This window comes from Triturus cristatus, chromosome 7 (genome assembly GCF_964204655.1).
Source record: "Triturus cristatus chromosome 7, aTriCri1.1, whole genome shotgun sequence".
In the NCBI taxonomy this organism is placed as follows: Eukaryota; Metazoa; Chordata; class Amphibia; order Caudata; family Salamandridae; genus Triturus; species Triturus cristatus.
This window is the reverse complement of record NC_140590.1, coordinates 502,767,651-502,782,125: the sequence shown is the minus strand read 5'-3', so window position 1 is coordinate 502,782,125 and position 14,475 is coordinate 502,767,651. Positions and strand designations below refer to the sequence as shown.

The following is a 14,475-nucleotide window of genomic DNA, read 5'->3' as shown; positions in this document are numbered from 1 at the left end:
ATGCCGTCTGCCACGCCCTGCTTGGCTATTGGAGGTCAGAAGCAGCAAAAGCAATCTGCTATTCAGTTGTCAGTCTTCTCTACATAATCCTATCCAGCTTCCATGAATGACTTCAGTTTTGATTGCCAGTCATCCTAGTGGATAGCATCCCAGCATTTCCGGTCTTCACCCGTTCTGACAGTATTAATCCTCTTGCTGACCCTGATTGGAGGAGCATGGATGGCACTGTGCCATGAGTGCTGACCCCTCCATCTGGTCGCTGATCCCAGAGTGGCGCATGCAGCTGAGCTCTGCAGTGGTTCCAGCTGTTTATGGGGACCCTTCATCACAGCAGCTGATGACGCAGGTCAGTGGCGTAATGAAACTTGAGGGGGCCCCCCTGCAAGGTATGTGGAGGGGCCCCCTCGGGGCTCAATCAGGAGCTCCCGGGCCAGAGCATTGTGCTGAGGGGGCCCCCTGGAGCTTCGTGGCCCCCCGCATCCCCCGTCTGTGTTACGCCCCTGGCGCAGGTGTTGGGCTGTGCAGGTGATCCAGTGATGATCAGCAAAGGTGTTTGGTGGCCTGATGCCATTGCCGGGGGGGGCAGACTGGACTGCTGTGTGGAGGACCCTGCTATGAAGCAGACAACTTGGGAGTGGAGACAATGCTGTGGTCCTGCCTGCCTTCCCTGGCCTTCTGTGAGACTCTCTATCGACAGCTGAGTGTACAACCTGCCCTGATCCTTGAGGGCGGAGGCGTCTGTCATGGGGTGGAGAGTGGAGACTCCCTCACTGCCCCTGCGAGCTACTGGGACCTTTGTGAGATGAGCTGCAGAGCTTTGGTCCTGCTGCCCTGAGGCTGGTAGCCTGCTTGCAGGGCAAGCCGGCTGGCAGCAGCCATCCAGACATGGGGTCCCCCTCAATGGAGTGGAGACATTGCTGGCAATACATGAATCTGCTTATATTCCTGCGCTCTGGCTGGGGAGAGACATTCGGACTCACGGGGTCCGAGGCCGTATAGCTGCTAGAGCGGTTGACCTCTGAGGAACCGGGTTTGAGTCTCGGCAGGTATGCTCAACATCCTGTGTTTCTGGGCAAATCACTTAATCGCCCCGCGCTTAACAAAATGAATGTATCCTTCTGTAACGCAACTGGTGCTGATTTAAAGTGCTCTGATACCTCTGGGTCCAGTTTGTGCTATATAAGCCCCCCCCCCCAAAAAAGAGGGCCCTGCATCCCTGCTTGAAGGAGTGTTTGCTCCTCTGCCTGTAGTGGGTGGCTGAAGAGGTACTTAGAGGTCCCTGCCTTATGTTGATTGGCTGGTCCATTGGTGAAACTGTGTTCTGCATTGCAACACTCTCTTGGAACAGGCATCATGTTTAGCAGTCCATCCTGCACCCTTTGACTACCTAATATACTGCTTGCCTAGCCCTGCATAACCTGGGTGGCTGCACCTGACCGCCTACTCGGGTCCTCAGTGTCCCTGGCTCGCCAGTGGTACCTCATATTGGCTAAGGGTCGATGGAGAGTGATGGTGGTTGTGGGCTGGAGAGCCAGGGCGCCTGGGGACGTGCCTCCAATGTCTGATCACTCTGGGGTGGTGTGAAGTGCTGAGCGTCAGCCACTGGGAATCTGTACTGCCCTCATATTGCTTCCATCGTGGTTTCTGTGTGGCTTACATAAACCCCCCTTTCTCTTCCAACCTCCGTGGATGGTGAGACCCTCATGACATCTAATATAGCACTCTCGCCCCTCAGTGGCATAGAAGTCTGTACCTTCTGGGGCCCCCAGTCCTCCTTCTCTCATTCCCATCTGGCACACAAATTTTATGGGGAAAGATAGACCACAAAGAGGAATGTAACAGGCTAAGATGGACCAATTTTGGGTCCATGGAGCACCTGTGAGAGGAAACCCTCCCTGTGGGGAGCCGCTGCGGGACCAGGGACAACTCAGGATCCTACTGGGATGTAAATACTGGCTACTATAGAGGTGTCCAGTGCTGCCGTGCAGGCCAAAAAAGACATTGTCTCCCTGGATGTTGGACTTTTGAGAGTTGACCTCTACACAGTGGGGTCCATGGCCATGGAGCAGAATGTTTTTGAACTGCAGGGCGAAGGTCTCCCCCCTGAAGGCCATGCTGACTGACCTTTCAGCCGAAATGGCGGCCTTGGAGCACAGGGCCAAATGTACAGATGTTTGATCCACGAGATGCAACCCCCGCTTTGTTGGATTTCTGGATGGGGTTGAGGACCAATCGCCCTTCTTTAGTGATGGATTAAAAATGTGTGCCCGATTGCTGCCTTGTCTTCCATTTTGGTAATTGAGCAAGCACACTGTGTCCTTGCCCCTATGCCACCGGTAGGGGCCCCTCTTAGCACGATCATTGTGAACATCTTGAACTATAGGAAATGAGACTCCATTCTACGAGCTCTCTGGCAGGATGGTGAACCCACGTTGAAAACCATGTGATCTGTATCTTTCGTGATTACATCCTCCTGGTGCAGCAGATGCGGACGTCCTTTGGGAGGAGCGGTGAAAAAAAAACTGAAGACAACGGGGCTCCAATATATTCTCCTCCACTCGGCCAAGTTGAAAGTGCTCCATGCTGACCATGCACATTTCATCACTACTGCGGAGGCCGCCTAGGACTGGCTTGAAGTGCAGTGAGATGGTTGGATCCTGGTCCCCAGGCGGCATGGGATCAGCCCTTGAAGGCCTGGGTCCAGTGACCAGTGAGTAGACCTAGACGGTGCGGCGGGCGGGCCTCCCACTCTTTCCAATGTGTGGTAGTCCACCAGGATGGTACCCTAGATCTAGAACATCTGAGGTCGGAACGTGAGGTAGTGTGGATGCACACCTTGGACCCTGAACAGCAGAGATCTGGATGTGTGGAGGTGAGGCACTCCTGGAGGCGGTAACGGCCTCCAACTCTGACAATAGTAGTGCCAAAATCGTGGCTGAGACTCTGCTGACTGGGAAGTGGACAATCTGCTGTGGACCACTGAGATGGGCAGGGCAGGAACTGTGGCCGAAGATATGCAATTCATGTTTGAGACTCTTTCATAATGTTGGTAAAGGGCTCTTGAGTGATTACGAGAGATGGGTGTGAAATACTCAGGCACGGCCAACCACCCTCGCAGTGGTCTGGGACAGTTGGCGTGGTAAGAGAGGGTGTATTTATGTGATAATTGTTGGGTTTGGAGTGACTTTGTGGTGGCGTTATTGTTGAGTGTAGGTGAGAGACAGGTCTGAGTGACAGTGGCCGGTTGTGGAGGTGTGCTGTAGGGTGCGGCTGTGATTGCAGCTGGTGCCGGCACACATTACCCCACCTCAGAGCTAGATATTTCATTGGTTGTGTGTGGAGTTGAGTGTGTGCCTTGAGTGTTGGGAGTTGTGTTTAGTGACTTTCATTGATATACTTCCCTTTATTCATTTCTCCTTCTTTGAGCGGGGGCAGACATTTATTGTGTATTGATTGTTGTATAGGGTGGGCTTTAGGGAAGTTGGTGATGATTGGGGAGGCACGTCTCAGTCGGCACATTAATTTCATCTTTTGAGAACTGGGGCAACCCTAGTCAAAAAGGAAGATCATCCTGGAATCATTCTGTACTCATCCGATGATTACAATCAGGCTATTCCTGCAATTATCTGGGGAAGTCATCCAAAGCCATCCTGGAGTATGCCTATAGGAAGATATATTTAAATGAGATGACTCTATAGACTCATCACAAAAACTACCCTAGGATGGTGCTCTGATGACTTCCACTGGCAGGGAGTGATTACCTTTTACAACTCCACGAATACTAATTGACAACTTCAGGATGAGTGAGAATTACTCCAGGATGGGTTCTAGCCAATTTAAGGATGGCTGTCAATTATTCCTGGATGATCCTATAACCGCTTCAGGATGGAAGTTGATTACTCTGGAATGATCCCATGACAATTTCCGGATGAATGTGGATTATTTCTGGATGATCCTATGACAGCTTCAGGATCGCTATTGATTACTTCAGAAAGGCCCCATTATATTTTTAGTAATGACTGTAGATTACTCTAGGGTGCTGTAATGCCAACTCCAAAAGGAGCTTGGATTACTCATGATTATTTCAAATACTCCTAGATGACTTTAAACTGAAGGATAAGAGTAGATTACTCCCAGATGATTTAATTAATAATTTAGAATGCCTGTAGATCACTAATAAATCATTACAGGTGCATTACACCTTGACAATTCCATGTTAGGAGCACGTTAGCCGCCTGCCAGTATTCCCTACTAGTTTAGGACTGGTAGGAAAACATTTGGCAGACAACCTTAGATGTACTTTCCTGTTGAAAACAGGTCACTTTGATGTAATATGCCTTTTTTTACACAATACCAAATATTGGTTGCAATGCCACAAGTTCTAAAGTAAGGCCCAGCTTTACAAATCTGTCACTGAACGCAGTGCAGCACCCGATTGGCTGTGTTGCATAACCAGGGAGAGAGCGGGGAAGGGTCATGTCTATCTCTCTCTCTAGCACCACTGCACTAGAATGCAATGTCTGTGAGAGTCTAGCCTGGGTTTTGTCCTGGAAGGGTACGCTTCTGGTTCCCAAAAAATACTGGGGCATATTTACAAGCCCCTTGCGTCACGTTTACGCCGCCGTTGCGTCACTTGCGTCACGCATCGGCAGCGTAAATGTGGCGATCCCTGTGACCCATTTACAACATGATGCATCTAGGCAGATGTGTCAGGTTGTAAAGCCCTGCACCACATGTGGGTGTTCCCGGGGCAGGTGCGCCTCGCAAAAGTGCCTGCGTGAAATCTACAAGATTTCATGCAGGCACTTTTGCGACGCTACTGCGTCAATTCCTTACGCCTGCTTGAACCAGGCGTAAGGACTGACGCACCGCCATGATGCAAGGGTAGTTTTGCATGACGCAAATCTTCTGGCGCATCTCTGCTGATTTGCAGAGATGCGCCAGAAGTTGTAAATATGTCCCTTCCTAATAGCCATGCATATGTGGTGAAAACACAAGACACACAAGAAATAATGCTGTGGGTACAAGAATTGCTCAAAAAGTGAGGGACTTTTAGAAGTCGCAAAAAATCCTGTGCTACACGTTACCAAGTGCTGAATTGAATTAATTGGTCCTTTTTCTACATGAGAGTAGACAGAACATTTCATTAAAGAAACAGATGACATCATTATACAACATATAGCACCAAAGAAAGTAAAAGTAGGATCCTTGCAGACTTCAAGCACAGCAGATGACATTATCCCCAATGGTACAGTATGAAATTATAAACTCCTTTTTATACCGCTTGCATTAACAATTTGATGTCTGAAAGTATATAGTTTGACAGCACATCACTTGCAAAAATGAAGGTCCTCATCAACCCACATTGAGTTTCTGTCACAGGAAATGTAATTGGTTACTGACGTACAATACATTTACAATCAAATTAACCATATTTTGCTTACTAAATGTACAATGACGTACTTTCTTTTGTCATAGTTATTCATACATCACCTTCTGCAGAGCATACAGTGCATTCAGCCAACTGTCCAGCATTACCAGATTATACCCCACCAGTAGAGGACACAGATGAAGATCCAATTGATGCTGTTTGGGATACGCTTTGTAGCAGCTTAAAAGGTGAAATGGATGCTCAACTTAAAGATGATTTAATTAATGACTCGGATTCTGGTTTTGAACAACTTTTGGAACAAGTTGGATATACCATTCAAAATGAGTACGAAGATCTTCAAGTTGGTTCTGATCAAACTAATAACACAGATGAATCATCACCTATTTTTGAGGGCTCTAACAAATGCTTAGGGGTCGCCATACTATTGCTTTGTTGCTTTATTATTCGTTTTCGCTTGAGTGATGAGGCAGCTGGCTATATGCTGAATCTCATCTATTTGCTCTTGCCATGTGATAATAGAATGTTCAGAACTATGTATCACCTTCACAGATATATCACAAAAAGTGTTAAGGCCCCAAATATTACTTACTATTGTGCCACTTGCTATACACATGTTGATAAAAACACTCAGACCTGTACTAACCAACACTGTGGGAAAGATTTGAGTCAAATTGAATCGGTGTCTTATTTCATTCAGCATAGCGTAATTGCACAGTTACAGACTATGTTTAGGCGGAGACATTTTACAGAAAAGGTGAGGAAACATCGATTTGATCACTAAATGGAGAATGAGAAACAAACAATGAAAGATGTATATGATGGGGAAATGTATTTGGATTTATTCAAGAGTGGATTCCTGAAAAACCCTAACAGCCTTTCATTTGCAATGAACACAGATGGTGTTCCTGTATTTAAACGTTCAAAAATATCAATGTGGCCAGTGTACTTAATGGTAAACGAGCTGCCTGCATCCCAAAGAAAGCTGCGTGAAAATATATTACTATATGGTATTTGGGTTTCTGCAAAAAAGCCAATAATGTGGTCTTTCTTACAACCATTAAAGAACGAACTTGCACAGCTGGAAAGTGGAGTGTCATTTAAAGATCACAACAATTGTAGTTTTACTTGCCACGCTACACTTCTGACAATCACATGTGATTTACCAGCTCGTTGTCTTGTTTCAAACAGCACCCAGTTTAATGGGAAGTTTGGGTGCTGGCATTGTTTACAAGAGGGTGAAGTCACTGTTTCAGGAAAAGGGCACTGTAGAGTATTTCCCTACAATGCTGAAAACCCAAAAGGGCCACCAAGGACACTTGATACTATTAAATCGGATGTAAACAGTGCAATAGCTAATATCGAGAGTGGACTTTCCGATTACAGTGTAAGAGGGATCAAAGGTCCCATGTGGTTCATGTTTTTGAAACATTTTTGTGTAAGCAGAGGATTTGTGATTGATTACATGCATGGCGTATGTAGTGGCATTATGAAATTGTTGATGACCATCTGGTTCACTAAAGAATATAAGCACCATTCATACTCTTTTTATGAAAAAGTCAAAGTAGTTAATGTCTATTTGAAACAGATAAAACCCACACTGGATGTTAGTAGAGTTCCAAGGTCTGTTGATGAACTACCATATTGGAAGGCCTCAGAGTTTCGAAACTTTCTTTTATTTTATGGAATGCCTGTTTTAAAACATGTTTTAGATAGATCACGCTATTTACACTTTTGTGTACTTATGAAAGCAATTCATAAGCTATTAAATGATGACATTAGCCAGGAAGATTTAAATATAGCAGAACAGTGTTTACTATTGTTTGTGCAACTGTTTAATGATTTATATGAAAAAAGATTTTTGACAATGAATGTTCATCAATTGGTCCATTTAGTGGACAGTGTAAGAGCAGCAGGGCCTCTGTTTACTGCTAATTGTTTTGTTTTTGAAGATCTTAATGGTTTCCTTTTACAACATGTGCATGGTACAGTAGGTATAGAAACACAAATTCTAGATGCAGTAAATATGATACAAGTAATACCTGTGTTAGTGGAAAATCATTTGCCTCCTGATAGTGTTGAGGCAGAATTTTACCAGAGTATGATGTGTTCATATAAGAGAAACAGACAACGATACGTAAAACTAGAAAATTGCATTTATAGCGTTGGTTCTACATACCCTTACAGCTTAACAGAGAATGAATATGTAGCAGTAACTCAGATCACTCATATTTTAGGCTCTGATGTAGTAGCCTATAACAAAATATTTTTAGAAAAAAACAATATTCTTGTTTACAGCTCAAATTACACTCGTATTCAGAGGAGAGACCAAAGTGTAATAAAATATGAAACAGAATCTGGGGTGTTTGCCTATGGCAGGGTCACTAGATTCATTCAGTGTAAGCTGGCAGACGTTTCTATTAATATAGCACTCATGGTTCCACTTAAGTGTGAATCCTATGACATCCGTGAACCAGTTCATCTGGTAGTAGTAGATAACATCATCACAGCTATCAGGATATCAATGATAAAATGTGCCTGTTTTTACATTCAGGTAGAAAATGAATCATTTGTTAGTGAAATTCCAAATCTGTTTGAAATAGATTAAAGCAAATCATGATAGAAAGTTCTCCTACATGCACGTCTCTTTTTATAGCGCATTTGATTAGAAATCATCTTGATAAGCATTCTTAACATGTGCCCCAAGGACACCTAGGGGCCCGCAACACCTATGAAGGGGTCCTAGACTGCTCATAAAACATAGTAATGTTGGCCAAATAATAATGTGTATATCGATATAGATGCAAAATGTACAACTGAACATTCAAAAAGGTTTTTATAAATGTGCAGAAATATGAAATTGGAGGCTAATAATACATTTGGTATCCTCAAAGAAATAGATTTTTGGGAGCAGCGCAAATACATCAAATACAATACTGTGTGGCCAATGGGTGGTCTCAATTGATTTTAGAAAAGTTTCAAACTTCCCATTAAAAGTAAAATGTTGGGGTTTTTTGCATTTGTTTCTGAATGCAATGAAATCTTTCATAATGTGTGTATTTGTTTGATAGGTGCTTGTTTCCCTCATTTAGTGTATTGTTTTGCAGTGCAAATCATCAAATATCAGATGGCTAGGTAAAGATTCTGCTGCATAATGTGCCTCCAGTGATTGCATAATATGCAGCATTTATTTTTGTTATGTTATTTAGTTTATCCTGCCGCATATTTTCATACTTCATTTTCACTTAACCTCAGTGACCATGCATATAATGGCCAATGTTCATATTCATTAATGTTATGCATTGGTCTTTTTAGAGTGGATGCTTATTTTACCTGCCTTGTACAAAAAGAAAGTGACAAAAATAAATAAATGTGTTAAAAATAACCACTGACTTATACACTGTTTGCTAAAGCACATTGTATGCTCTGTTGTGTATATTAGAAAACGTATATGTCATTTTGCGTTTATCACACTATCCACTTTGTATAATGCGCATAGCGTCAGTTCCACATCATCATTTGCACAAGTGTTGAGCACAAAAAAACTGATTTTTGCCATAAAGCGTTACACCAAAACCTTTTGGAAAGACACTTCTCTTTGTAAAAGCTGTTTGTAGTTTACCCAGTTTGTCTCCTTCAAAATTACTTTTAGCCAAAATGTTGTTCCACCAGATCCCTTATCTTTAAACTTTAAATGTGCACACTGGTATTGTTGTGAGTACGGAAGATGAGACTTGCTACTAGTAACAAGTGGCCTGCTTAGCGCCAGAGCGCCTTGTGTTTCATGTTGCTTAGTGCCCTTCCATTTCTAGTGCTTTGCAGCTTTATTAAGACTTTTTTTTTAGTGTTTCTGGTTGCTCAAATGGATCTAATTTCTGTTATTTATATATTTCCCTCATCTTCATTGTTTGATTTTTGTTCCCAGGAAAGTGTCACTCATAGTCGTTGAATGTCACTCCTAATTACAGTGAAATATGAAAATGTCACACATACGCAATCTGAAACCTTGGCAGCTATGATAGAGGCATCATAGTCTTTCCACTTTTAGGTGCGTGAAATTCTATTTCCAACCTTTAACGCTGCATACATTTTGCTTTTCATGCACAGCACCATTTCTGCCCTTTTTGTTTATTAAAAATTGCAAAGCAATTTTTCACCTTTGTAAAAAAATGCACAACCACGCGATATAATCACCCCGCAAACTTTTACTCCGCATATGCCTTTACCACGCATGCCATGACAACACAAAGGCGTGCACGATGAATGCATAAACTTTGTAAAAGTGTTTATGGTAAATATATATATATTTTTTAATATGATATGTATATATATATTTAATTTTAATTATTTTTTTTAAAAAACTAAAAACCAAAAAAGTCCTTTTTTATCCCAATAACTAAACACCCCTAACATTGTTAAATTACCCATACCACCCCAATACCCATGCCCACTAAAATCTTAAATTACCCTTGGCACCCCAAATCCACCCTGAACCCTAAAACACACCCTGACCACTAACAATATCCCTACACCCCCAATCCCACCCTGAACCCTTAAACTACCCCAGCACCCCAAAACCCAAACATACCCTTAACCCTAAAATTAGCCATGACCACTAAAAATAAACCTGCACCCCAAAACCTACTACGACCCTGAACCCTAAAAACACCCCTGCACCCCAAAACCTAAATTCACCCTGAACCCCAAAAATACCCTGGGCACCCCAAAACCCAAACATGCCCTTAACCCTAAAACTACCCCTGACAACTACAAATAAACCTGCACCCCAAAACCTAAACCCTAAAAATACCCCTGCACCCTAAAACCGAAACCCACCCTGAACCCTAAAAATACCCCAGCATCCCAAAACCCAAACATGCCCTTAACCCTAAAATTACTCCTGACCACTAAAAATAAACCTGCACCCCAAAACCTAAACCCACCCTGAACACTGAAAATACCCCTGCACCCCAAAATCTAAACCCACCCTGAACCCTAAAAATACCCAGACACCCCAAAACCTAAACCCACCCTGAACCCTATAAATACCCCAGCACCCCAAACGCCTTAACCCTAAAATTACCCCTGAACCCCAAAACATATAACCCTACACTCCAAAACCCAAACCCTATACATACCTTATACTTACATATAAATCACATATGCTTCTACCATTCATGCATTTACAACAAATTTCGTTGTAAAAGCATGTGTGGTAAATGCATATGCATTGTAATGCCATGCGTTGTAATGGCATTGCCGAGTAATGGTAGTTGCATTGTGATGGTATGCGGGGTGATGGTAGTAGTGGTAAAAGATTAGTTGTAATGGGTGTTTACCTCTTGCACTAGAAGTATAATTATTCTCAAAACATAAGGAGCAATTTCATCATGTTAAGAAGAAATTATGCTTGTGGAGATTTGGATGTTTATTTTCAAATCATCAAGCACAATTGGATCTTATGAAGTAATCACATACTCATTCTTAAATCCTCCTGAAGTCATCAGGAATAGTCACACCTTGTGAAGTCATCAGATGCTCATTTTCAAGTCATCCACAAGTCATCGAGCTCAAGTTTCTAAACTCTGCTGATGACTTCAAGAGCTTGATGATGTCTGATGATGTGAAAATGACTTCTAGAGTAGTTGGATGATTGCTTCTAAAGTAATCCTGTTTGACCTGGGAATCCTAGTTTCAGTCACATTTTCTCCAGGATTCATATAGCAGCCGAATTGCACAACCGCGCTATGGCACTCCTGAAATACGAAATGCAAGCTACATTTCCTATCCAATCTGGAGGGCTGGCTGGTGCCACACCAATCAAACCGTTGATTTTATTAACTTAGCCTTAAAACCTATTAAGGAGTCAGCAGAGTTGGATTTGGCTAAATCAACTTTTTCCCGCTTTTACTTTAGAGACTTCCAGGGACTGATTCAAGACGGTCCGTCGTTAGGACCTTAATGTTTGAAAAGTATGTGCCTAGCATCCAATCATCAACATCACGATCACTTGCTCATGAACTTGTTTTTATAACGATCACAGAGTTATGCTCTCACCAAAGTCTGGAGTATATTACCGGTCACCGAGGCATGTGGCGATGAGTAGCAGCACGCCACGCCCAGTAAAGAACCTTGGTTTCTCAAACCCTTTGGGGTGGTTACTCGATATCAGCTGAGGGCTTGTCCACCCTCGTGCTACTGAAAATACACAAGAATCTCACTAACACTAGTACCACCTTAAGATAATGTTTGTGGATTTCAACAACCACGAAAAAGCATGCACGCAAGGAAGTGTATGTATATGTATTTGGCAAAAGCACACTGCTGAATGACGGTGTCTGCTCGAAATGGTTGTGGATGCTTCTTATCCAGGACCACGCTTCCCCAACTCTTTACTCAAAATACACACCACATACTCAAAACCAAAACAAGCATACTAGTTCCGGCAAGTTCTTTGAATCACACTGAAAATATCACCTTGCATGCTTTCCGCTCAGAAGTCACTAGTGCTGGTGACTCACCTGGGTTCAGGTGCAGTCTTGATTTATTGCTGAATTCCACCATGCATCCTCAATCAATCATTTTTTAAAGAAATTATTCCCATGTGTCTAGATATGCTTTTCCAAGAGAAGTGCCACATGTGAGAAACCCCGTTCTAGAACTGATAAGAACTACATCCCTGAGTAATAGCAAGTATGCTCTCCACAGTGTTTTCATCACACAAGAACTTAACTTGTGAACTGGAGGAACTTAGTGACCTCTATTTTTCCATTTCTTTCAGTTATTGGACGCTTCAGGCGAACAAGTTTATAAGGCTTTGAGCTAGTGTAAGACCACCCCCTCTGGGAGGTGGAGTCTCTTTTTTGATGCTTCCCTTCTTGATTGCTATTTAAATGCTTTTAAGTTTTCCCTGAACTCAGGTGCTATGTGGCACTTCTCTTGGAAAAGCATATCTAGTCAATTTCTGGGCAACCAGGAACAGGGTTTGCCCATTGTAAATGTGTTTTTGTTAAAAGTAAAGTGAAGAGGCTGACATGACCCCCTACCCGTTGCTTTCTATTTCATACAGAGTCCTGTATAGGCATAGTTCCCGCCCTGAAGAAGACCTTTACCCAAAAATACCCATGCTCCAAAAGAAGGTCGAAATGCATTGGCATATAAAAGTAAGTGGCCAGGAGTCATCCGCCTACAATAAAGAAAGAAATCTCACATAACAGGCGAGGAGAGTATCGATACCTCTAGGACCATTAGAATGACCTCCGATCAATCACAAAGTGCCCCGTAGGACCCCTTGGACTGCATCACTGAGGGTTAAAATATGTTCCTATTTTATTGAAGCATGTAACCTCTCCTGGGTTACACTGCTGGACACTCTTTTACAACATGCACTAGTTGTGATTCTGTACACTTATAAATGTAATGTCATTACGTAACAAGTTTGTAGTTTTTGTATACATGCTTTTTATTGTGTTGTGTGCATTAGGATTTGTATAAAATGTGTTTGATTTGTCCATGGCACATTATTGAATACATTATCGGTGGTGTTTAAAGCAAAAACGCTGACATCAAGTGATAAACACACTCTTTAAATGCCATGTTTTCTCTTTATTCTATGTAATGTATGTGGTTCACAGATTTATATTAGCAGTAAATGTGAAGTAGACGAGTGATCAAAGATAAAGTTTAGAAAAGAACACCGGTCATAAATGACACCTAACAGATATGAACGAGTGAGGTATCGGGTTATAAAAAAAAGCAAGATATATGGAATATCGTGTATACCCATATTCTTAATGCATTACTTTGTCCCAGCCCCCTAATTCCACAACAGGATCACTCCTCGTCATGACAGGCCCTCCTTGTTATGGCACTCAGTTGGGAGTGTGATCACTTCTGCTAACTGGGCATACAGGTGGCCCCACACAGCTGAAGCCAACAATGCCCTAAACATGGGGCATTCGTCACTCGACTCAACGTTTCCATCCCCTTTTCCAATTGCCTTCCCCTTCCCATTATGGAGAGAGTTACATGGATCACAATGGTTCTGCTGCGACGTTGTCTCTATGTATTGCAAAACTCTCTCTGCTGTATACCACGAGTTACTTTTGCTTGACTGAACAGCCTTCTGTTATCCCTGGTGTGGGCCGTTGGGTGGAGCAGGGTCAAGTTGGAGGTGCAGAAAAGGGATGTGGAGTTCAGGGGCTTGGGTATTCCAGACCTGCGACTTTACTACTTTGTGGGGTTCTGACAGTACGCTGTGCAGTGGTGTTCAGAAGGCCCGAATGGCGAGAATGCCTTACTAGTGGAGTGAGGCGAGGGGGTAGATCTTTTAGGGTGTCTGATGAGGGATTCAAGGATCCCCTCCTACTACTCGTTTATAGTCCATCAGGTTGCAGAGGTATGGCGACAGAGGGTCACTTTAGTGCTTCAAAGGGCCCCATCTGCGAGACTGTCACCCCTTAGGTGGTTACCTTGTTTATGACTGATACAAGCAGTGATGGATCTCACGCCATGGTACATTGGGGTGTGCTCCACAGCTGGAGATTATATCAAATGTCACCTTCCTCATGATAGAAGAGGCCTAGGATTGCAATTAGCTACAACCCGGTCAATTCCTAATGTATGCTAAGATATTGTGCTTGGCCCGCATGATGCAGGTTACTTTCCTGGTGAAGCCGGAGGAGTCGCAGACACTACAGCTTCTGCTAGGCCCAGGCGCCACCATGGAAATGATCTCATGCATATACAAGGTTCTGAAAGATGACCATAGGGTGGACATCACAAGTACTCGTGACAGATGGTCGGTAGACTTGCAGCTACCCCTCAATTATGGTGAGTGGCATTTGCAAAGGTCCGTGAGGTTGCCAGCAATGCCCGCTTCAAGCTCACCCAGTTCCACTATTTGCACCATACCTATTTGATGCCTCAGCGACTCCATAGATTTAATGTGGCGTGCGACTCAGCATGCCCTCTGTGCTGGCTGGAGCCAGTGACATTCCTTCATATGACTTGAGACTGTGTGAGGCTGCAGATTTATTGGGACAAGATATTGCATGAGCTGCAGGAGGTCACGAGAGTCCAGAACA

General features: G+C 43.3%; 1 protein-coding gene across 1 annotated transcript; it reads left to right on the top strand.

The window, feature by feature from the left end:
* Window positions 1–232: 232 nt before the first annotated feature.
* LOC146809986 (uncharacterized) lies at window positions 233–7,997 on the top strand. Its single transcript, XM_085614929.1, is given in 3 exon segments — window positions 233–346; window positions 5,134–5,248; window positions 5,479–7,997. Coding segments are annotated over 3 exon segments (2,748 nt in total).
* Window positions 7,998–14,475: the final 6,478 nt, after the last annotated feature.